Here is a 25228-nt window from a genome sequence, read left to right as displayed (position 1 = left end):
TGTTTGCCGATGACATGATCTCGTATATAAAAAGTCCTAAAGAATCCACAAAAAAAGAAAAAACCTATACACCAGCAATGAACAATACAAAAATAAAACTAAGAGAACAATTTAATTTATAATAGTATCAAAAAGAATAAGATGTAGCTGGCACAGTGGCTTACACCTGTAATCCCAACACTGGGAGGCCAAAGTGAGAGGATTGCTTGAAACCAGGAGTTGCAGACCAGCCTGGGCAACATAGTCTTTATAAAATATTTTTAAATTAGCCATGTGTAGTGGTGCATGCCTTAGTCCTAGCTACTCAGGAGGCTGAGACAGGAGGATCACTTGAGCCCAGGAGTTTGAAGCTACAGTGAACTATGATCATATCACAGCACTCCAGCCCAGGCGACAAGAGTGAGACCCTATCTCAAAAATAAATAAATAAAATAAAATAGGAATAAATTAACACAAGATGTCCATGAAAAGTACATAAGACTGTGGAAAGAAATTGAAGAAGACCAAAATAAATAAGAAGGCATACCATGCTTATGGATTGGAAGAGTTAATATTGTTAAAATCTGTTACTCCCCAAATTGATCTACAAATCTCAGATCTACAGTTTCCATCAAAATCTCAACTGTCTGTTTTGTAGAAATCGAGAAGCTGATTTAATCCTAAAATATAATATAGAAATGCAAGAGACCCAGAGTAGCCAAAACAAACTTTTCTTTCCAAAACAGGAAAAAAGTTCCTCTTACTCACATTTCCCTATACTATATTTGAGATGATGGAAAAGTTCTGGTGATGTTTGTACAACCGTGTGAATGTACTTTATGCCACTTAACTGTACACTTAAAATTGACCAAAATGATGGATTTTATGTTATGTGTATTTTACTACAATTTTAAAAATTTAAAACCACAGTTGTCTTCAGAGTGGTTGTGGCATAAAAATAGAAATCTAGATGGATGAAATAAGATTGAAAGTCCAAAAATAAACATCATATTTATGATTCATTGATTTTTTTTTTTTTTTTTGAGACGGAGTCTCGCTCTGTTGCCCAGGCTGGAGTGCAGTGGCATGATCTCAGCTTACTGCAAGCTCTGCCTCCTGGGTTCTGGCCATTCTCCTGCTTCAGCCTCCTGAGCAGCTGGGACTCCAGGTGCCTGCCACCACACCCGGCGAATTTTTTGTATTTTTGTTAGAGACGGGGTTTCACCAGGTTGTTAGCCAGGATGGTCTTGATCTCCGGACCTCATGATCCACCTGCCTCGGCCTCCCAAAGTGCTAGGATTACAGGTGTGAGGCACTGCACTCAGCCTAATTCATTGATTTTTGACAAATATGTTAAGACTTCTCAATGGGAAAAAATAGTTTTCCAACAAATGGTTCTAGATTTCCACATGTAAAATAATGAAATTGGACCTCTACCTCAAATGATATACAAAAATTAACTCCAAAAGTATCTTAGACCTACATGTAACAGCCAAAACCATAAGACTCTTGGAAGAAAACAGGCCTTAGGTTACTTTTTAAAGTGACCTTGAATTAGGCACTGAATTCTTACATATCACAAAAGCATAAGCGACAAAAGAAAAAGGGCTTAATCAAAATTTAAAATGTGCTTTTAAGGATACAGTCAAGACAGTGACAAAACAATCCAAAAAAATAGGAGAGGATATTTGTAAATCATATATATGAAAAGGGACTTACAGATCTGCAAAGAACTCTTACAACTCAATAAAAGACAAATAATTCAATTTTAAAGGATCAGGGTAGACATTTCTCCAAAGATACACAAATGGCCAGTGAGCACACATAAAGATGATTATCACCATTAGCCATTAGGTAAATACAAATCAAAACCATAATGAGATTTCACTTCATACCCACTAAGATCGTTATAGTCAAAAAGACAGATACAGCAATTGTTGGTGAGGGTATGGAGATATTATATACTGCTGGTGGGGATGTAAAATGTAAAATGGCACAGCAGCTTTGAAAACTAGTCTGGCACTTCCTCAAAAGATTAGAGTTACCATATGTCCCAGCAATTCCATTTTTGGATTCCTTTTCTGGATTTCATTTCTCCAAGAGAAATGAAAAGATATTTACATGAAAACACTTGCAGACAAATGTTCATAGCTGCATTATTCATAATTGTCGAAAGTGAAAACAACTCAACGTCCATCAATTGATGATATATAAAATGTGATATATCCATATAACAAAAAAAAAATTTATCCATAAAAAGGAATGAAGTACTGATCCTGCAACATGGATGATCTTGAAATCAAAGTGAGAGAAGCCAGTTGCAAAAGCCACGTGTATGATTCCATTTATATGAAATGTCCAGAGTAGACCAATCTGTAGAAACTGAAAGTAGATTAGTGGTTGCCAGAGGCTGGTAGGAAAGGGGACTGCTAATATAATAGGTATGGGTTTCTTTTGGGGGAAAGGATGCATAACTGAATATAGAAGTCACTTTATAAGGGTGAATTATGGTATGCGAATTATATCTCAGTAAAGCTATTTTTAAAAAGGAATTCTAAACACGGTACTATTAGAATTCCTACTCTAATCCACAGGACTGTGAAGATGATGAGACACCACACCTCAATTATGTTACATTAAATGGCAAAAGCAAGATTATCCAGGTAGGCCCGATCTAATCACATAAGCCCTTTAAAACAAGCTGTTAACAGGGAAGTCAAAGAGATTTGAGGCAGGAAAAGAATTTGTTAGGCTGTTGCTGACTTGAAGATGGATGGGACCTTTTAACAAGAAATACAGGTGGCCTCTGCAAGCCGAGAGTGGCCCCAGCTGACAACAAGCAAGGAAATAGAAACTTCAGTCCTGCAACCAAAAGGAATTGAATTCTGTCAATAACAGAAATGAGTTTCCAAGATGACCCCAAGATCCAGATGAAAATAGAACAGTTAAAATACCTGTCAGCGCACCTGGTGTAAAGAAAGACCAGTGATTTCAGCCTAAGCAGAGAATCCAATCATGCCATGCCAGACTTGTGAGCTACAGAACCGTGACTTAATAAAAGGGTGTTGTTTAAAGCTGCTAATTCGTGGTAATTTATTACTCAGCAATAGAAAACGTTCCCCCAAGTGTTTGAAAGAAAAGAGCAAATGATGTGCACGTCAAAAAGAAACACAAGTGTAATACAGCACACATAATTATGAACTATTATGATAGCGTTTAGACCAAACATATCTGTCATAACAATAAATATAAATGGTCATGGCTGGACACGGCGGCTCATGCCTGTAATCACAGTGCTTTGGGAGGCCAAGGTGGGAAGATCACTTGAGACCAGAAGTTCAAGACAAGCCTGGGCAACATAGTGAGACCCCTGTCTCTACAAAAAAAAAAAAAAGAAATTTAAAATTAGCCCAGTGTGGTGGTGTGCACCTGTAGTCCCAGCTACTTGGGAGGCTAAGATGGGAGGATCACTTGAGTCCAGAAGTTTGAGGCTGAAGTGAGCTATGATTACATCACAGCACTCCAGCCTGGGTGACAGCAAGACCCTGTCTCTTAAGTATATACATATAGGTTTATGTCACCTACTAATAGAAAAAGATTTAAACCTGACTCACAAAACCCAGTTATTTGCTGTTTTCAAAAACATACCTAAATCAAACTAAATCAGAAATGTTAAATATAAAAAGATGGATGCATGTTTCTGGGATCCCACAACCACCCACACATTTAGATCCACCAGATCCACTGCAAAGACTCACAGGACTCAGAAACAGTTTTAATCCCAAGTATAATTTATTACATTGATTAGCAGGAGGAAAAGACATAGAATCTAGAGGAATCCATGCACAATCTTCTGAAGTGTTCCATCTTGTTGGTGGTCACATACAATACACTTCTTCCTTAAATAGTGAAATTCAACAATATATGTGCAGTGTTTCTTCCCTGGAAAGCCTGTTTAAGCCTCAACTTCCAGGGGTTTATTGAATGCTGTTCACATTGGCAAAACAACCAGCCACAGCTCTCAAAATTTCAGACTCCCAGAAGGATAGCTGCAGAATCAAAAACTGTTAATGCTTTTGCTGCCACAGCCACCGCTACAACTTCCAGCCCTCTGAGACCAAAACACCTGTGAAACTATGCTTGCAAGAAGACCTGGTCTCCCCATTTTTTCTCTTTCTCGTCTACTGATTCCCTTCTTCCAGGTTTTATGAGTGTATGTTTCCATGCAGGCATCCCAGTCACCAGAGGGAGTCTTAACTGCAATGGAATCTAGGAAATGAAGTCTTTAGCTAACGAGTCTAAAATAAAGGAAAGCACGCCAGCGGGGAACAGGAGGAGGTGTTAATTGAGCCGGTCTGCAGTAACTGCCACATCATCCTTCAAGGCCCAGATCAGCTGTGTGCAGTTTCTGATGTTTTCTATCACTTGTTCAGTCTTTGTCAACCTCCCTCTGCCTTCAACTCCTGTGGCCCTGACAGTCAGTATCACCTAGTTTAACACATAATTACATATTATCTTGAGTTTTCACTTTTGTTTCATGTTTGCCTTATTTATCTAACTAAGCAATAAGTTTCTTCAAACAGTATCTCCTACTTAAATTCCTAATCTCTGGTAGTAATTTCCCAAAGCTTAGGACATAGCAGGTCCTCATTAAATACCTCAGAGAGACTGTTTTTCACTAGAAAATATATTCCAGTTATCAATAACTGAATAACAAATCATCCCAAAACATAGTTTGCTTGAAACAACAATTAACCATCTCTCCCAGCTCTGTGGATTGACTGAATCAGCTGGGGTAGTTCTCATTTGGGGTCTCTCAAGTGGTCACAGTTAGATAGCAGCTGGGACTGGGATCATCAAATGGCTTCTGCACTCGAATGTCTGCCCCCCTCAATACTTCTCAGTATGCCCTCTGTCTCCAGTAGAGTAGCTTGGATTTAGCATGTGATGGCTCAGGAATCAAAGAAAGGCAAAGGGAAACTGCCAGTTCTCTTAAATTTTAAGTCCAAAACTGGCCCACCATTTCTTCACCATATTTTATAGGGCAAGGCACTCTCAGGCCAACTCCAAACTCAAGAAGTTGGAGAAATAGACTCAGTTCTCAATAAGAAGTGCTATGGGCATGCAGGGAAGGAAGGAATTGATAGCACCCACCTTTGGAGTAAGCTACCACAGAGAGTTTTAATCCACGGCATATCACACAGTTACTTAGAGTGGACTGTGCTGAGTCTAAAGATCTGAGTTTCGTATCTCTTACTCTTGCCATGCAGGTTATTCCAGCCAGGCTGCTGACAAATGCTTGTCATTGGTCACAAAGGCAGGACAGGGAGAATGGCTATGCGTATTCAGATATTGCTTCTCATATATGGCATCCTGATAGGCCAAGGACAATGTATAATTTCTTTTGCTTTCCAGTACATCCGCAAATGTTTTTAGTTATCTCACCAAAATGATAGGCTACTAAGACAACATGATAAAAACAGCATTAGGCTTGGTGTCCACAACTTTGGTCAGATATTTCATTTTATGAATTATTTCACACCCTTGAACCTCAGTTTCCTTATCTTTTAAAACGAGGGTAAGGATACCTGCTTCACAAGATTGTTGAAAGATTAAATGGGATAATTTATGCCAATTTCCTGTAACAGAGCATTATACAAATGGAATTTACTGCATGCCTTTCTCTTCCATATCCCCAATACCTTCTCCTCACCAATTCCGAAGTACTATATTGGATACAGGAGTCTCTACAATGGATACTTCCTAAGCAACTTACTATCTGAAAGTTATTAAAGTCAATATGTTGGCCAATTACCTTATCATGAGAGTATTCCAAGCTTAACTATGATATGACCCCATCTGCAGTAGCATCACAGTAGTTTTGTCTGAACCTATAAGCCTTCCACGTAGGCCTGTTATAAACAGTAAATAATTGTATGTGTCCTCTTTCAAACCTAAGATCTCTTGTGACTTACTGAAGGTGAAGGGAAGTGAAGACCCATCTAAGGTCATACAACTAGTAAATGTATAAAGCAAGACTAGAATAGGTAGAGTCTAGAATTCTTAGTTCCTATATTGGGCTATTGCTGCATCCCAAGATTTGAGTTTCTGGCAACTTGGAGGAAATTGTATATGCATGAAAAGGGCACTGGCTTAATTATAGGATCAGTGAACCACATAAAATGATTAGAAGTCTCTGTCATAGTCCTAGAGATTTTAAAAACTCAAGCTACCCTCCTGTGTCAGCCTCCCGAGTAGCTGGGAGTACACGTATGCACTGCCATACCTAGCTACATGTTGTCCTGTTTATGAGGGCACCAATGACTGGACTAGGGGTCTACTCTACTTCACTATGACCTCATCTAAACTAATCATGTCTGCAGTAACTCTATTTCCAAATAAGGTCATATTCTGAGGTACTGGGGGTTAGGACTTCGACATCTTTTTTTGTGGGGGTGGGGACAGAATTCAAGTCATAACAGCGTTTATGACAAATTTTAAGTCTTGGATTAAGGACTTCAGAATCTTGAGTCTGCATGGCCACAGACAAATGGAGAATGTTGTTGGAGGTATTGAACTCTGTAGTATTCCCAGGTGGCTTCTGCTGTCCCTCAGAGTGAATGATAGAACACAGCTCCACAAAGAGAAGCAGACCAGATTATTTGGAGACCTTTTCCTACTTCAAGGATTTAGAAATATGACTTACTTTTTTTCTTAGTATATTTTTGGATAGAATCTATTTTTTATGTTAACCCAGCTTTGAAATCCTAGACCTCATAGAGTAGAAGGTTATGTTCAAGATGAGTTTTATTTAGAAGAAAAGTTAATAAACAAGTTTTATGTCTTATAAAAGTTAGTGGGTTGCTATTCTTCATTTCTTTTCACTTTATCCTGAGTATATAGATTTAGCTCACTGAGAATTTCAGTGTAAAATCACTAGGAATCTACAATCTCTGTTTTTTGTTCAATAAGATTAATGACTGAGCAATGACAGTATAGAGCACAGTCTGTGCATATCCTTTCTATCAGGTAGACTACATTGCCCTGGGTTATGGGACCATGCCTTTCAGAGGCCAACCAGTTCTCTGCTTTGATCACAGAGGTAATAAGTGTTTATGAGAAGGATTGGGTGTTCTTAGAGCAGTCATCAACAGTTAGTCAATATCTAACATAGAAATGTATAACAGTGGACCAGCTGCAACTCTACAGACTCTTTTTTCTCCTCCAGAATCTTCCCCAGGTGTGACAGAGGTGACCATCATAGAAAAGCCTCCTGCTGAACGTCATATGATTTCTTCCTGGGAACAAGTAAGTGTTGCCATGTGAAGTCTTTACCTCCCAACAAAGAGAGGTCAATGTAAATGTCCCTGAGAAGGAAAGATTAGGGGAGGAAAAGTACTTATCTCAGACCACAGCTGCTTTCAACATAGAGTTTACCTTTTCTATGTTTCTGTCCAGCCCACTTAACAGTTCCTTTCGTTCTATGCCACTTACCCAGCATGGAGTGTCTCCCCTGAGCCCTACTCTCCTATAGAAGCAGTGGACATTCAAAGTTGTATAGAACAAAGCTAAAAATCAATTAAGGAAAGAAAAGGATATATATTAATAAGTGTCATACTGTCCAGAACATGGTTAAGTGTTGCACATAACTACTAAGCAGATTAAAAGCTAATGCTTTCCAATTTTCCTCTGAACTTCAATTCATTTATTCAATAAAAGTTTTAAGCTTCTACAATGGGCCAGACGTTGTGCTTGGTGTTGAGCTGTGGGGATTAAATGGTAATTTTTTTAAAAGGCACTGTTTTTACCTCTTGATCTTACTGCCAAAGACATAGTATAGATTGTTATGAATGTAATTACAAACTGGCCTGAGTACGTGAAAGACAGGTAAAGGAAGCATTGCCTGGAGACCTGCTCTAGTCTAGAGGTTGAGAAAAGTTTTCCCAAAGAAGCAATAAGAAGTTGTTAACCAGGTATATGGGATCTAGGAAGATGAGACTTTCAACCTCTATGAAGGCTTCAAGATGAGAAGGATTACATTGTTCTGAGATCACGAAGAAGGAGCATAGGAGAGCAAGGGAGAGAGAGCTCACCAAAGACCAGGAAATCCGGGGCTTCATAGGTTTTCAGCAGTTTGCTCTTTATCTTAGAAGCAAAGGGGAGTCATTGAAATGTTTCAAATAGGGAACTATGAAGTTAGATTTATACTTTGGAAAGACCACTGTGGCTGTAGAGTAACAAATGGATTTGACTGGGGCAAGTGGCAACAAATTGCCCTACCATTTAATAAGTACCTGCTAACACTTACCCCATAAGTCATTCCATACTAAATAAATAAAAACCCTGCAAGGTAGGTATTGGTATCTCCATTTTATAGATGAAGAAACTGAGGCTGAAAGAGTTTAAAGAATTTGGCTGGCACAGTGGCTTACACGTGTAATCCCAGTGTTTTGGAAGGCCAGGGCAGAGGATTGCTTGAGGCCAGGAGTTCAAGAAAAGCCTGGACAACATGGCAAGACTCCAACTCTACAAAACAATAATGTTAATTAGCCAGGTATGGTAGCACACACCTTTACTCCCAGCTACTGGGGAGGCTGAGGTGGGAGGATCCTGTGACCCCAGGAGGTTGAGGCTGCAGTGAGCTATGATCACAGCACTGCACTCTAGCCTGAACAACAGGGCGAGACCTTGTTTCGTTGAAAGAAAGAAAGAGAGAAAGAGAAAGAGAGAGAAAGAGAGAAAGAAAGAAAGAAGGAAGGAAGGAAGGAAGGAAGGAAGGAAGGAAGGAAAGAAAGAAAGATTTGTTCCGAGTCACATAGCGAAAGAAAGAGAGAGAGAGAGAGAGAGAGAGAAAAAGAAAGGAAGATTTGTTCCGAGTCACATAGCGAAAGAAAGAAAGAAAGAGAGAGACAGAAAGAAAGAAAGAAAGAAAGAAAGAAAGAAAGAAAGAAAGAAAGAAAGAAAGAAAGAAAGAAAAGAAAGAAAGATTTGTTCCCAGTCACATAGCGAAAGAAAGAAAGAAAGAAAAAGAGAGAGAGAGAAAGGAAGGAAGGAAGGAAGGAAGGAAGGAAGGAAGGAGGGAGGGAGGGAGGGAGGGAGGGAGGGAGGAGGGAGGAAGGAAGGAAGGAAGGAGGGAAGGAGGGAGGGAGGGAGGGAGGGAGGGAGGGAGGGAAGGAAGGAAGGAAGATGTGTTCCGAGTAACATAGCGACCAAGTGGCAGAGCCTGAATTTGAACTTACAGTTGCCTGCCTCTAAGAACATGTCCTTTCTGCTCTGCCAGGCTGCCGCTCTGACAGAGGACAACACCATGGGAGTCTTGCCCTCAGCAGGCAAGCAGTCCTACCAGCCTGACTCCCCTCCCTGGGCTGAGCCAGCAGCAGCTTTTCTGGCAGCTCAGTAACTGGGAGTTGATCCAGGACCTCAGCTCAGCAGCATCCCAACTCTTCTCGTTCAGCCCCCACCTCCATTTCTACTCACAGCCCATCATAGGAAAAGGGAATTCCAGAACAGTGTCTATGAAACTCTTATTGGCTGATTCTGTCAACACCTGTTCCTGATACTTCTGTGACTATGCCATTGTGGCCTCGTTGACGTTTTGTTTGTTATAAATAACAGTAAGAGAAAAGATATGATGGAGGACATTCCTCTTGATTCTTTTTGGGCTTAAGTCAGCCCTTTAGGTATTAGTAGAACTGCCAGGCCGGCGCGGTGGCTCACGCCTGTAATCCCAGCACTTTGGGAAGCTGAGGCAGGCAGATCACGAGGTCAGGAGTTCGAGACCAGCCTGGCCAATATGGTGAAACCCCGTCTCTACTAAAAATACAAAAATTAGCCAGGTGTGGTGGTGCACGCCTGTAGTCCTAGCTACTTGGGAGGTTGAGGCAGAAGAATCGCTTGAACCCGGGAGGCAGAGGTTGTAGTGAGCTGACATTGCGCCACTGCACTCCAGCCTGGGCGACAGAGCAAGACTCCATCTCACAAAAAAAAAAGAACTGCCTTAGGGCTCTTTTGTGAGAGTCAGATCCTGGTGTTTTCGTGTCTGCTGAGGACCTGCATTGGAAGATGAGAGGACAGGAATGCCTTGTCTAGGGTGGAACACTATTAAGTTTCTTTGGAATAAAGTGATTCCTGAGGCATATTCTTCCTTGTGTCTTGTACCATACAGTCCTTAGAACTCTTTAAGGAGAAGACATTACCCATTTGTCCCAGTTTTACTTATACTGTAGTTTCTTCATTTGGAGCTGCCTTCCATAGCTGTGTTTCAGGGATAGAGTCTGCAGGGGATCTCTTGGGGTCTAATCTGCCTCCTGGACAATGCAACTTTATTGGGTTCCCTTTTAGCTTAGACTGACACTTAGGGAAATGCAGTTGTAGTGCTAGATAAATAGCCATCAGAGATCTAAAAGGATTAAGGGGTAAGCGTGAGAGAAAGAGATTTTTAACTAACTGAGACAGTTTAATGGAACATTTTCTTCAGACATATTCAGTTGGGAGAATACCTATGAAGGTACCTAAAATTATCAGATATATAGATTTGGAATTTTCCTTTGAGTTCTTTAGTTAAAGTATCTCAGATCTAAGTTCAAATATGCCAAATCTAATACACAAGCTAGGTGTGGTGGTGCACACCTGCAGTCCCAGCTGCTTGGGAGGCCAAGGTAGGAGGATAGCTTGAGGCCAGGAGTTCAAGAACAGCCTGGGCAACATAATGAGACAACTCCTCAACCCCTGTCTCTTGAAAAGTAAATAAGTAATAAAAATTTTTAAAATAAGATACGAACAGCATCCGGATCAGTAATGTAAAAACGTTTCTTTCACCTGAGTTCAGCATGTCTGGGCTTGTAAAGGCCTGTGGGATGCTTGGAAGATAGCCTTTGGGGTGTGTACTTTTGTTTTAAGATTCAGTTTTTATGTAACACTATTTTTTTCTGATTATGCTAAACAAAACAGTCAAAAAGGTGTATTGAAAATAAAAAAAAAATTTTTTTAAATATCTTCTAGGATTTTATCACCTAGACATAACCACAGTTGGTGTATTTTTGGTTATGTGTGTGGGTGGAGGGTAGGCAATGGGATCCTTACAAGTCCATGAATGGGAAGTGGTCCATGGACTCCTTGAAATGTATGTCAGATATGTTTTTTGGGGGAAGTGGGAGGAAAAGGCTTTTTCAGATTCTCAAAGGAACTCATAACCCCAAAAGTTTAAAACAAGTTTTTGTATAATGTTTTCATTCAAAATGGGGCAATACTCGATGTGCTATTTTCTTACCTACTTTTATCTCCTAAGCAGTGGAGGGTAGAAGTTTTGGACTGCTCTGAAACTCCCTTGTCTCACTTTCTCACCCTAGAGGTTACTAAAGAGCATGTTGCCACAGGAGCAGGCTTGATAAGCCACCCCTGCTGTGTGCCTGCTTCCAGAAGTGCTTGTACCAGAGAAGCAGGAGGATCCCAAGGGGTTGATAATTCCTGCTTCTTTAGAGAACTGACCCTAGAGACCCATCTCCTTGGAGACACCTCATTTAGAGCCCAGCCTCCCTCTGGTGTACCTGGTAACCACAGCTGCATAAATACCTTCAGATAAAGCTCCCCGAGAAGGGGCCCTCTGCCCCTTTAGGCAAATATAACTCTGTGGGAAGCTCACAGATACATTATACTAGTAAGGATATGGAAGCATTTTGATGTGGGAAAACCAGACTAGAGTAGAAGTCTTATGCCAGCTCTGGACCCTTGGCTAAGTCATGTAACTTCTCTGGATCTCATGTTCATCATGTATGAAATAAGTAATTTGAAATCAGTGTTATTGAAGGACTCGTCCAGCTGTAATCTAGTCTTTCATGATTCTGTACTACAAATCCAGTAAGAAAAGTTGACAACTGAAACCTAAATGATCATATACCTGCTGTAATCCCCTGAGGTTGGAGGGAAATGTGAACAACCTTTTTCCATTTTTATATATTTCACCATTTTTTCTTCTTAAATACACAATTTCAGTTTGCCTGCCTCTGTGCAGCTGTATGATTCATGTTCATTGTGCCTGCTACCTGCCTTTTGTCGTGATGGTCCATAGTAAGGCCCAGTGCCTACACTGAGCTTTTCATCTTTCAAGCACCAGGAAAGCATCTGCCTCTTAGTTCTAATGGCATCCTGATGCCAGGAGAGTTCTGTTATTATTAAGCATTTCAGTGACATTTCATAGTTGCAGATGGCTTTACAATTCTTGATTGGTTACACCCACCAATCCCCAGATAAAAATTCAGTTTACTGATAGTGAAACCATGGTCCACAGAAACCAAACGATTTAGCAGAATATCTCCTTTTTTTCAGGCTCAGTTTTTCTACAGTCTGCAGAGTGGGTTCTGAACCTTCTTGAAGAGCTGTTCCTTACATGCCCCACTGTGAATTTATGATAAGCATTTCCAGTAGAAGAAATCACCCTGCGACACCATGTCACTAGTGACCCCCTCACCTCATGCTCTTATTCTGCCTGGGAGATTCTCTATATTCTCCACCAGTCAACCCTTCTCTCTAGCACTTCTCTTCTTTCTGCTGGCAGCTTCCCCATAGGGGCATCCCATCTCTTTAAAATTAAAAACAAAAAACCTTCAACGTATGTCTCCTTCTAGCTATTTAGCTATTTGTTCCTTTTCATGCCAAGTGTGTAGAAAAATTGTCTACACCAGGGGTTGGGAAATGTTTTCTTTAGAGGACCAGATAGTTTATGCTCTGGTGTTACAGTCTCTGTCACAGCTACTCATTTCTGCCATTGTAGCTGTGAAAGCAGCCATCAGAAGTACTGATACGCATGAGTGTGACTGTGTTCAAATGAAACATTTTTACAAAAACAAGTGACAGGGTAGATCCAGTGGCCATGGTTTACGAATTACCATCCTTCCTTCATTTCTCAATTATTCATCCTGCCACAGCCTCTCTTTAGTCAGCACCATTCTTGGATACCATTCTGTCAAAATCACTAGGACCTCTCCATGGCTAAAGACTGACTTCATCTCACTTGGTATCGCTCCTGCATGCCTCCCAGTTAGCCAGTCCCTTCTCTGCTAGCCTCTCCTCCCTTGGATGCAGAAGCACAACTCTGATTCTTTCCTTCCTCGCAGACTTTTCCCTCCTAGTTCTCTTTGCCCCTTCAGCTCCACAACACTTACCTGTTCAACATTTGTCTCTATATAAATAGGATTATGTTTGATTTAAGGAAAGATAAACTAGCAATAGCTTAAGCAAATAGGAATTGATACTTTTCATGTAACAAGTCCTGAGGTAGACAGTTGCAGTTGGTTCATCAGCCCTGATAATGTTAAGCTGTTATCTCTGTAATTCTTTTGTCCTTTTTCTTTATGGTGCCTCTGAGTAGAGGAAACACACACTGTTTTTCCTCTCCTGTTATTCCGCAACAATCAACACAGAAAATTTCCATGACCAAATGTGTGTGTGTTGCAAGGGGGAATTCTCAAACACATCAACAAGCAATCAGTTCTGCAGTGAATGCCAGCTGGGTGTCCTCCAATTCAATTCCGACACTGTCTCCCTGGAGATAGTGTCAGATCCCGTAGGTTAAGGGCTCAGTCTCACAGGACTGCCCCTCACTTCCAATGCCAACTGCAAGTCCCAGGTTGTTTTACCTGTGCTGCTGACCCACCAGCTATCAATTGGGGTTCCTATGACCCCCTCCTCAGGTTCAGCTAATTTGCTGGAGTGGCTCACAGAACTCAGAGGAACACTTACTTAACATTTACAGGTTTATTACAAAGTAAACGATGAAGAGATGCACAGGGCAAGGTGTGGTGGGAGGGCGGGGAACTTCCCTGCCATCCGAGAGCATGCCACCCTACAGGAACTTCCATGTGCTCAGTTGTCCGGAAGCTCTTCAAACTCTGTCTTTTGCCATTTTATGGAGGATTCATTATGTAGACATGATTGATTAAACCATTGGCCATTGATGATCAACTTACCCTTCAGCCCCTCTTCCCTCCCTGAGGTTAGGGGGTGGGGCTGAAAGTTCCAACCCACTCCCTGCCTTGGTGGTTCTGGTGAGAATCCCCCATCCTGCAGCTACCTTGGAGATGCCAGTCATTTGTGAAAAAAGATATCACTTTGGAGATTCCAAGGATTTTAGAAATTGTATGCCAGGAATCTGGGACAGAGACCAAATATGTATTTCACAATATCATAGTGGCAAAATAACTGCTAAAGTCTCAGCTCTCATTTCCAAGCTCAAAAAACAAAAAAGAGGTAAGGGATGTTCCTAGGCACATCTGTCACCTTTTAACAGGACAGTGAAAGTTTTCTTAGAAACCTTGTCTTTTGGACTTGTGTTTACATTTTTTAATGTCCAGCACTAATTGCAGGAGATTCTGCAACCTAAGCAAAACAAAAGGGTTCAGTTAACGAAGCCCTCCACCTCCCCTAAGGTGGAAGTTTGAGAATATATTCGGGAATTCTCTTGGGGATCTCACACCATCCCTCCACAGCTCATCCAGGTTTTCCTCTTTGTGGAGTGTCCTCCCTCAGAAGAGTTTCAGGAGGTGCCGTCGTGCTCACTGCCACAATTTCCAGCAGTGTTCTCATGCTTCTTGATGGATGTCCTGGGCAGCTCTTCAGCCCTGACCCTGGTTGCAGACCAGCCAGAGAGCCAGCTCAGCGAGGACCAGTACCTATAGAAACATTGATTTCTGTCCTGTGGCCCCTATGCTGACCTGATCCTGCATCTGCTCCCAAGCTGGGAAGTGGCCTCTAAAAGTAAGGGGAACAATGGGGTGCAGGATTGTCCAGGAGTAGAAAAGGTGAGTAGAAGGCAATGGACAGCCCCTAGCCCTTCCCTTAAGGCCCAGTGCTATTGATTGTCTGGAGTCTTGTTGATAGCTCCCAAAACAAAAAAGTGGCTCAGGTCCTTCATCCAATGAAGGAGTAACAGAGCTTGTGGTGGACTCTTTCTAAAGTAGCTTAAAGAAACCATTGTAGATTGTCTCAGGAGAAGAAAGATTAAAAATTAGGAACTATGGGACAGAATCACCATTGGGCTAGAGATTGCAGATACCATCTTGATGCAATCAGCTGTTATTTCAGACACCAGTTGGTGTTATTCTTCCTTGTTGGCTTTCTCCCCGGACCCTCCCTCCAACCCTGATAATACCCTTGTCCATTCACTTTCTGCCAGTCTTCCTCCTCCCCACCCTCCTATTACAGCCCCCAAAATATAGACTGAGCATGAATCTGTGCAGGAAGAAGCCCTCTGATGTGGGCAGATTGCCCCCTGTGGAAAAGCAAACTCTTTTCAGGTTGGTTAGAGGAGAAATTTTAAAATGGCAGTAACTGAGTCACTGGCCAGAAAAAAAAAAATGGTGAAATACCTTAAAATTAGGAGAGGTTGTTTATGTTTCTCTCCATCCTGAAAGGACTAAAGCAGGTATGTGGTCATTTAAGTTTTGGTTGTGAACCTTTCTTCCTGGATTTGCCCCACTCGGAAGAGCTACATGCAGTAGGGAGGCTGGAGCACTGCAGACCCAGCAACTGTCCCAGGGGTGCTTGGGGCAGAAGGGTCTGCAGCAAAGAGCAGCAGAGCCAAGGCCATTAGTCATTTAAATTAGAATGACAGTGAGGGATTGATGTTTTTCATGAAGTTGGTTTACTTGAAAATGTTTATGTATATTAGTATGTGAAATGTGTATTAAATATTGGATTTCACAGATTTTTTTCTATTTGTATGAATTTTGAATAATTGTAAAAATTACTGGTATAAAATAATACCAAAATCTCTTTCTTGGGTGAAATAAATACCATAACAAGTGTTACAATTACTATTACTGAAATTATTCAGCCTGACTTACATATGAAATATGCCAAATAGTCCACCAGCCCTCAGCCTGGATCTCATGGAATCCCCATTAAGACAGGCTGACAGACAGTAGTTTCCTCGTCTTCACCACTAGATGGCACTAGTGATCAAAATGTCAGAGGGATGCTGGCCTTTTGGAGTGACAAGAGGAGCAAGGACCTCGTCAGAACACTGGTAACTGTAGGCTTCCTGTACCAGGGTTTTAGGGGTGGGAGAAAGGCATTCTGCAAGTGCATTTTTTCTGCTGAAAGCACAGATAATGTGGCCACACAGGAGGCAATAGGAGCAAGCCCCTAACTCCAAATAGTAGGAAAACAAATTAGTCCAAGGAGTCTGAGAGTCTCTTAAATTTCACATCTGTGAGACTGGGTACTAAATAGTGGACACAGAAAAAACAAAACTTGATCAGAACATACATTTTAGTTCATAAATAAAGGAAATTTAAAACGTTTCATTAAAATGACAGCTGTTGTCCATTTAATAATCTAAAAACACTGCTTAAAATCTCTGGCAAGCTTGAAGCTTTCTCTTTATCTATAGTTCCTGAAGATGCTGTGGCTGTGAATAATAATAATTTCCTAGTCTCCTCTCTTCCTGTCAAACTCACACCCCCTCGTACTGCCAGTGTTCTGTATATTAAGTCTTAGAGTTTATTCTTGAACATAGATTCACAGAGTGACATGTTCAAGGTCACTCAGCTGCTGGCAGAGTTGGGAAGTGAACTCAGATCATCCTACATGATGCTTTCCCACGCGTTGGGTACCTAGAACTGACTGACAGGATGACCTAATGCAATCCTGACATAAGCAGTTGTCAGTATCACATCTCAGAAGGGTCCAGTAAGCCACAAGCTTGGATAGTTATTAACATGTTGCCTCTTTGCCTCTATAACTACATCAAGAAGTCACTCTACGGGGCCTAGGAAATGAATTGGAGAACTCATCCTTTGCACACTCCAGGGATTTGAGTTGGCTAGGGAAGACTGGTCATACACACACACAGATGTGAGTTACTTAGAATATAGGGCTTGTTCCTGGTAGCTCCTGAAAGGATACTGAGCTCCTTCTTTGTTCTCTCCGCCAACAGTTTGGATGATTTCGTGTCCATGGATATGTGAAATATTTGAGTATATATGGTTACCTTCTAAGAGCTGTCAGAACTTAGACATTGCATAAGTTTTCTGGGAATGATATACTCTTCACTTTTAAGATGCTCTTATTTGTCCAATAATTTGTTTCAGAAAATAATATATGAGCATGGGTCTGAAATATATGGCATTGATTGCTTTGCTTGAACATTGTCAGACTTTACCTAGGACTTGCCCTCTCACCATGTTCCCCTGTCTCCTCTTCAGCTTGATCCCTTTGAGCTCCGTTGCCAGGTGGCTGCCCATTGAGGCATAATCATGGCAGAGCAGATACCTGGTTTGCTTTAGCTGCTGAAGGAAAAAAAAAAGGCAAACTGGAACTCTGCTTGCAAGACCCCAAGTGCCTCTCTAATAGAGTTTTGTAGGTAACTATCAGAGCCTTCCTATTTCAGGGACCTATAACATGGTAAACATGTCTCCAGTGCCTTGAGGCATGGCCCTGTAGCCTCTTTCCCAGCCCTGACCTGACACTTAGATGCTTTATGATTCTAGAAGAATAACTGTGTGATGCCTGAAGATGTGAAGAACTTTTACCTGATGACCAATGGCTTCCACATGACATGGAGTGTGAAGTTGGATGGTGAGTCAGTCTCCTTGCTGTAGGGGAACATTTCCCTGGCTGAGAGATTGAATGGGACAACTCTGAGGGCCGTTTGATTTTTGAGTCTTTGAATCTGGATGGTTTTCATGGGTACTCCTCAAGTGTCATGTCCAGAAGCTGTGATTATGTCACAAAACTAACAGATACCATCATTGCTTCACCCACCACAAGCCCCATGACAGTCTAGCAGTATGGAACTGGATGTTCAATTTAGAGTCTACCTGTAGGAATAGGGTGGAGAAAATCATTAATTACTACATAAAAAACCCTAGCCCCCTCACACATAAAGCCTCAGAAGACTCCACCTTGGAGCAAACCCCTCTGGGTAGGCTGCATTGACGGTCTCTAGTGTTTATGATGGGGGCCACTTAATCTCTTTCAGGCTCCTTCCTTTATTCCCACCATCATAAAGAACTCAGGGCCCTAACCCTCAAACCAGAATCTTTGCTTCTCTCCTTCACATCACCTCAGCCTAAGTCACCAGCTATCTCAATTCACAGGCTGCCATCTTTATCCTTTAATGTGTCTAGGACAAAACATGTGTGAGGATGTGGGAACTCACAAGTTTGTACATGTCAGATTGTTAAGTACTACGTAGGCATGAAAGGCAGTGCTGAACATTTAGGTGAAAACTCTTGAAAACATTTCATAGGCTAGAAAGCCCTGTCCAGCCACAGGAGCCCAGCCCATTCCTGGCACAGATTCCCCAGTCCCTCCCCTCCAGTCCATTATTGTCTCTGACTCCAACCAAATCTACTTTGGCCTTGGGAAGTACCCTACATTTCCCCACTGTGACTTCTGTTGCACTGCATATCTACAGAGCAGACCTCTCCCCTTCGTTGCCTCGGCCTTCTACCTACACACCTGAGTTCCCTGTTTGGGTGATTTCCAAAGCCTTCCTGTCTGTCATGCACTACTGGGAGGTACTTTTTTTTGTTTTGTTTTGTTTTTTGTTTTGAGATGGAGTCTCCCTCTGTTGCCCAAGCTGGAGTGCAGTGGTGCGATCTCTGCTCACTGCAACCTCCGCCTCCTGGGTTCAAGAGATTCTCCTGCCTCAGCCTCCTGAGTAGCTGGGATTACAGGCATGTGCCACCACACCTGGCTAATTTTTGAATTTTTAGTAGAGACAGGGTTTCACCATGTTGGTCAGACTGGTCTTGAACTCCTGAACTCATGATCTGCCCACCTCGGCCTCCCAAAGTGCTGGGATTACAGGTGTGAGGCACCGTGCCCAGCCTGAGGTACTTTTTTATAGCTTGCTAGTGAATATTGAACATTAGCTTTTATCTTAGAATCATTTCCTCCAATGGCTTAGAAACCATCCTTGTCACCAGCATCAGAACATGGCTGTGGCTTTTGGTATCTGGAGCAACACAGAGGGGACAGAGACTAAGCCAACTGGCGGACTCTCCCTGGCCCACATCCTTGGAACAGGCTAGCCCCTTCACAAGCCTGCTTCAGAGAATAAACGTTTCATGAATGAGTCCCAGTTCATTGTTGTAAAACCTTCTCTAATTTAATCTCCCCAAGCCCAGTCCTCTTATCCCATTACCATAACCATTATATACTGAACAGCCTAAGTCAGTGACAGAAAAGGCAACAGAGGCATCTTCTGCTGTTTGCCTGTTTAGTGGTCTTTTCTTCTTATATATTCCATGGTCTATATACAGGTTGTTTTATTGCTTTAAGCCATTCCAGTTTTTTCAGCAGTCAAATAAAGAAAATATGCAGCTTCCTAGTCCATATGTACACCCTAATCACAGAAGACTAGAACCAAGCAAGAAGGCTGCCAAATTCTTATCACTGAGTAAGGGAAAATGATAAAGAGAAGGGAGGAAATTTTTTATCATGAAAGCTTATAACAAGAAGAATAGAAGGGGTCCATTATATAATCAAAGGTATTACTCCTTCAGAAAATGTTTATGCAGAATACTTCCTAAACAAAGGAGAAAGGAAGCAAAAACATTTTAAAGTCCTTTACCCTTCAGATGTCCCTAAGCTCAGATTTCCCAGTTCTTTGTTGGTATTCCTTTTGAAAATTTTCTTCAACTCTACCCTAATACATACAATGGGGGCTCTTCATCACCCATGGCCCCCACTTCCTTTTTTGTATGAAAGGTTGGTACTTTGGAATATGCAGTGAGTAATCCTCTTCTTCCCACCTTCCATCAGATTCCTCAGCCATGGGGCCAAACAATACCTGGGCTTAGGTTATTCAAGCAGAATCTTGTGATAACCATTGTAACTAGGCTGTTACTCCATGTAATTTTCCTTACACATGTTCCCCTAGAGCACATCATTCCACTGGGCAGCATGGCAATTAACAGCATCTCAAAACTGACTCAGCTCACCCAGTCTTCCATGTATTCACTTCCTAATGCACCCACTCTGGCAGACCTGGAGGACGATACACATGAAGGTAAGAAGAAGATGCCAGGGTTGGTATCTTTGTTTTGTTTCCAGCATCCAGCTCCATGCCTGGCACATAGTAGGTACTTAATGAATCTTGGTGCATGAATGGCACATAGTAGGTACTTAATGAATCTTGGTGCATGAATGAATGTTAAAGATTAAACTTCACTCAACATTTCAGTATCAGGAGGATTCAGAGAACACAGCAATCTAAATACAGCTCCTTTCCTCTCCATTCTTACCTCCAGGCTCTTTGCCACTTCTCAGTGAAATGGCTCATAAGTCAAGTGGCTGCTAAAACCTAGGAGCAGCTGGGTATAAGTGAGGACTTAGAGTTGTTTTAGTCGTATATAACAGATGTAGTTACAATGTTTAAATAGAAATTTATTTTTCTCATAACAAGATATCTGGAACTAGGCTGATGTAGCTGCTTGAGAAAGTCAGTGATAAAGTCTCCCTCTGGCACTGTGCTGCACCAGCCTTTGGATTTGGTTTTCATCCTTATGGTTGAGGAAGGTGGGCTTTTCCTGTCAGGAAAAAGACCAGTAAAAGGCAAAGGGCAAAATACCAGGCTGTTTGCAGAATCTCTCCCTTTTGATCAAGAAAACAATAGTTTTCTCCACAGCACCTCCTGATAGCTATTAGAAGAGTCAAATGGCAACCCAGGTTGCCAGGGGTCTGAGAAGGTAAATACTTTTAGTTGTGCAGTATGGCTTCCTTGAACAGAACTGGGCTTTCATTAAGAAAGAAAGGAGAAACAAACAGTGAATAGTCAACTAATGTCTCCAATACTGACCTGGGGGTTCACTAAGCCCTGGCAGAGAAAATTGGTGTAAGGCTTTCTCCTCTGATTGGATGAGCAATTGAAGAATAGTACCAGAGGAGTTCAGGGGCAGAGGCTGGACAGTGATGGGTCCTGGAAAGAGCCTGTCACACAAAGATCTGTGGAATTTCCAGGGGTAGGAAAAAGGTCTCACTGTCTTTATATGTGTGGGGTGGGCTTCTCTAAAAGGTGAAGAAGTAGTCAAACAGGTGGGCTAAGTCTTCCCTGCTCTTGAGGCTGGAAGAGAAGTGGTAGAGTAGATAACAGAGAGGCTTCCTGGGATCACATTGTTCCACATACAATTGGAGATAAAAACCACTTGGCCTTCTGACACCTGCTAGATTCATGCATTTTAGGATAGTGCAACAAGTATACCTAAGTCTCATTAAACCTAAATGGAAAAACAGTGGCTTTTCTCAGGGGACTCAGCAGTCAGAGAGAGGATGATCGGGAAAAAATAGAATACACAATCAGCTGGGTGCAGTGGTATGAGCCTATATTCCTAGCTACCTGTAAGGCTGAGGCAAGAGGTTCACTGGATCCCAGGAGATTGAGGCTGTAGTGTGCTATCATCACATCTGTAAATCACCACTGATCGTTTGAGCCCACGAGTTTGAGGCTGTAGCATGCTGTGATCACACCTGTGAATAGCCACCACACTCTAGCCTGGGCAAAATAGTGAGATCCCATCACTATTTTAAAAAATATATACAACCAGAGAAATAAAACTGCTAGAGGACACAGATAAAAATATAAATAAGAACAAGAATACTTAAGGAGATTTAAGACAACATAAAGTGTTCTATGGATAAAAACAAAGATTATCAAACAATTGACTACATGAATTGTAGAAGAGTGTATGTATTTTATTGAGACCTGAGTTAGCCTGAAAAATCAAGTGCAAGAATATCTTAAAGCATAGATGAATAAATTTAAAAGAGGGGAATTATGAGGGAAAAGGTAGGAATTAAGAGAAGTGGAAAATAGATTCAGGATACTTTCCATTGGAATTATAGGTGCTCAAAAAAGAGAGAATGGATGGAAAGGTAGTAAATACATACTAATAAAAAAAAACCTCTCTGCAGATGGAAAGGGCTCACCTAGACCCAAGTTGAGCAGATGAGAAAACACAGACACCTATGCATATCCTGATATGGAGAAAATTACAAGCTTCTAGGCAAAAATAACAAATTACTTGTGAGGGAATAATAAGCAGACTGACATTAACTCAGCAGATGAGGACACACAACCCCATGAATGAGAACCAGCACAGAGAACATGTAACACATCAGCAGTGGTTACCAGAGGCTTGGGGTGGGGAGACTGGACAAGGAAAGGGGAAACGTTGGTCAACAGGCACAGTTTCAGTGAGACAGGAGGAATAAGTTCTGGTGATCTATTGCACAGCATAATGACTATAGCTAATAATGTGTATTTCAAAATAGCTAAAAGAAAGGATTTTAAATGTTCTCACCACAAAGAAATGATAAATACTAGTGGTGGGTGTGCTAATTAGCCCAATGTGATCTTTCAACAATGCATAGACGTCTTAAAATAGCATGTTGTTCTCCATCAATATATACAATTATTATTTGTCAATTAAAAATAAAACTTTAAAAAAATTAATTAAGAAAAAAAAAGAGGGCCAGGTGCGGTAGCTCACACCTGCAATCCCAGCACTTTGGGAGGCCAAGGTGGGCAAATCATGAGGTCAGGAGATCAAGACCATCCTGGCCAACATGGTAAAACCCCGATTCTACTGAAAATACAAAACTTAGCCAGGTGTGGTGGCGTGCACCTGTAATCCCAGCTACTCGGGAGGCAGAGGTTGCAGTGAGTCAAGATCATGCCACTGCAGTCCAGCCCGGCAACAGAGCAAGACTCCATCTCAAAAAAAAAAAAAAAAAGCAAGAGAGATCCATTGGTACTACTAAGAGTGACGTCATTAGATATGGAGTACAAAACGATAGGCTTATATGCCCCCATGGAGGTAAAACCAAACTAAAATTTCAGGGAGGAACTGAAAAAAAACAGTGACATTATAGATTTGAAGAAAAAAAAATTCAAATATTGACATTGGGTTTATAATATGGCAGAATCTCTTTTACCAGAGCAAGGCTTCTGCAGATAATACTCTGCACTCTTGAAGGAGTTTAAAAACATGTGTCTTAAAAGACTGGAGAGTAGTCAAAAGCAGGCAGAAGCTGAAGTGGTGTCTACAGTTGGCAGAAAGGAGCCACACTGAGTTTTCTGTTCTTACGACTTTTCACCTAAGGGCAGACAGACCTCAGTCAGCACCAGGCAGGGCTGCTAAAACTTGGTGGGAACACATCAACTGGACTTTTTATTTCATCCAAGATGGAGTAACAGAACAGATTTATCTACCCACCTGGAGCAACAGTGACAAAGAACACAGACAAAATACATAAAACAGTGATTTTCAAGCACTGGCAATCAGGCAACAAAGGACAGTGAGCCCTGAGAGATGGGAAACAAATAAGGTGAGCCCTACAATTTCCCTAAAGAGAGATTCCAATCCACAGCATAAAGAGGGAGACCTGGACGGCGCAGTGGCTCACACTTGTAATCCTAGCACTTTGGGAGGCCAAGGTGGGCAGATCACCAGGTCAGGAGATCGAGACCATCCTGGTCAACACGGTGAAACCCCATCTCTACGAAAAATACAAAAATTAACTGGGCATGGTGGCATGTGCCTGCAATCCCAGCTACTCGGGAGGCTGAGGCAGGAGAATTGCTTGAACCAGGGAGTCAGAGGTTGCAGTGAGCTGAGATCATGCCACTGCACTCCAGCCTGGCGACAGAACAAGACTCCCTCTCTAAATAAATAAATAAATAAATAAATAAATAAATAAATAAATAAATAAATAGACCCAGCAGGACCCATAGCACTCCCTGAGTTAGAAGACAGAGCTGAGAGTCTAGACATCTAGAGTTCACAGGACAAAGTAACAGATAGGTGAATGCTGCATAAAGGGAAAACCCTAGAGATCTGCAATATTTGGAAAAGAATTGATAAGCACATGTATGCGAAGAAACTGTCCAAGGCCAGAGGACAAAACCACTCATGGTGATTAGGAGGAATAATGCCCAGTGCTCACACAGGACCAGGAATAGTGCCTGCGTCAGCCAGACAGGCTAAGACACCTCATGATTTGGACAGCATTAGATAGAGTACTCAAAAGAATGTTGCCGCAGCAATGGAAAATAATTAGCCCTAAGTAAATATTGCCCTAGTCCTGCCCGACAGATCTTAAGAGGGGTTTCTTGTTATCATTTGTGTTTCTTGATTACGCCTGTAATCCCAGCACTTTAGGAGGCCGAGGCCAGAGGATCACTAGAGCCCAGGAGTTTGAGATCAGCCTAGGCACCATAGTGAAACTCCATCTCTACAAAAAATTTAAAAATTACCCAGGTGTGGTGGCCACGCCTGTGGTCCCCAGCTACTTGGGAGTGTGAGGCAGAAGGATTGCTTGAACCCAGGAGGTCAAGGCTAAGAAGGAGGAGGGCCTAAAGTATCTGTTTCCAAGTAACTTAACTGTGTCAGAGAACAAAGCTCAAGAATATTTACAGAAATATAAAAATATCCAACACTCAGCAATGCATATATAGTAATAGTTACTGTAACTATATTCTCTGTGTCAAAAAAATAAGAACAGACATGGAAGATACGTGTGTGTATGTATTTGTATGTGTATATAGAGAGAATATATACCCCCAAATTATATCCATCCCAAATTTAACTTTTAGAGATGGAAACTAGTTTCTGATATGAAAAATGCAGTGGATTGGATTATTAGTGGCTAAGACATTGCAGAAGAAAAGACTAGAGAACTTCAACACATAATAGAAGCTATCTAAAGTTACACAGAAAAAAAAAGTATTTATAATGAAAAGAGTATCAGTGACCTGAGGGATAACACATGGTATAACGTATGTGTAATTGAAGTCTTTGAGAAGAGGGGTCAGGGGCTAGAAAATATTTGAAGAAATAATGGCTCAAAAGCTTACCAATTTCATGGTAACTATAAATCAACATATCCAATAACCTTCATAAGCAAGGAACAAGAAACGTAAATGGTAACAAGAAACACCATAATCAGATTTTTCAAAATCAAAGATAAAGAGAAAATCATAAATGCAGCCAAAAGGAAAAGACAAATTACATACAAAAGAACAAAGATAAGGATAACAGCATATTTCTCCTTAAAAGCAATTCAAGTGAGATCAAATACTCAAAGGAAAAAATAGGTTGGTCAGTGGTTCACACCTGTAATCCCAGCACTTTAGGAGGCCGAGGCCAGAGGATCACTAGAGCCTAGGAGCTTGAGATCAGCCTAGGCACCATAGCAAAACTCCATCTCTACAAAAAAATTTAAAAATTACCCGGGTGTGGTGGCC

General features: G+C 41.5%; 1 protein-coding gene across 5 annotated transcripts in view; it reads left to right on the top strand.

Annotated features, from left to right (window-relative positions):
• Positions 1–25228, top strand: part of TPGS2 (tubulin polyglutamylase complex subunit 2) — a 47154-nt gene that overhangs the window by 2719 nt on the left and 19207 nt on the right. For 4 of the 5 annotated variants that reach the window (XM_030925951.1, XM_010385388.2, XM_030925950.1 and 1 more), the window contains exons 2-4: positions 7208–7287; positions 17466–17553; positions 19865–19993. In XM_030925951.1, the coding sequence (XP_030781811.1) occupies positions 7208–7287; positions 17466–17553; positions 19865–19993 (297 nt within the window). Of the gene's footprint in view, positions 1–2573; positions 2643–7207; positions 7288–17465; positions 17554–19864; positions 19994–25228 lie in introns of all 5 variants that reach the window. The other variant, XM_030925949.1, reaches the window with a different exon arrangement.

Source organism: Rhinopithecus roxellana, chromosome 21 (assembly GCF_007565055.1).
Source record: "Rhinopithecus roxellana isolate Shanxi Qingling chromosome 21, ASM756505v1, whole genome shotgun sequence".
Classification (NCBI taxonomy): domain Eukaryota; kingdom Metazoa; phylum Chordata; class Mammalia; order Primates; family Cercopithecidae; genus Rhinopithecus; species Rhinopithecus roxellana.
This window is presented reverse-complemented; position numbering and strand designations above follow the sequence as displayed.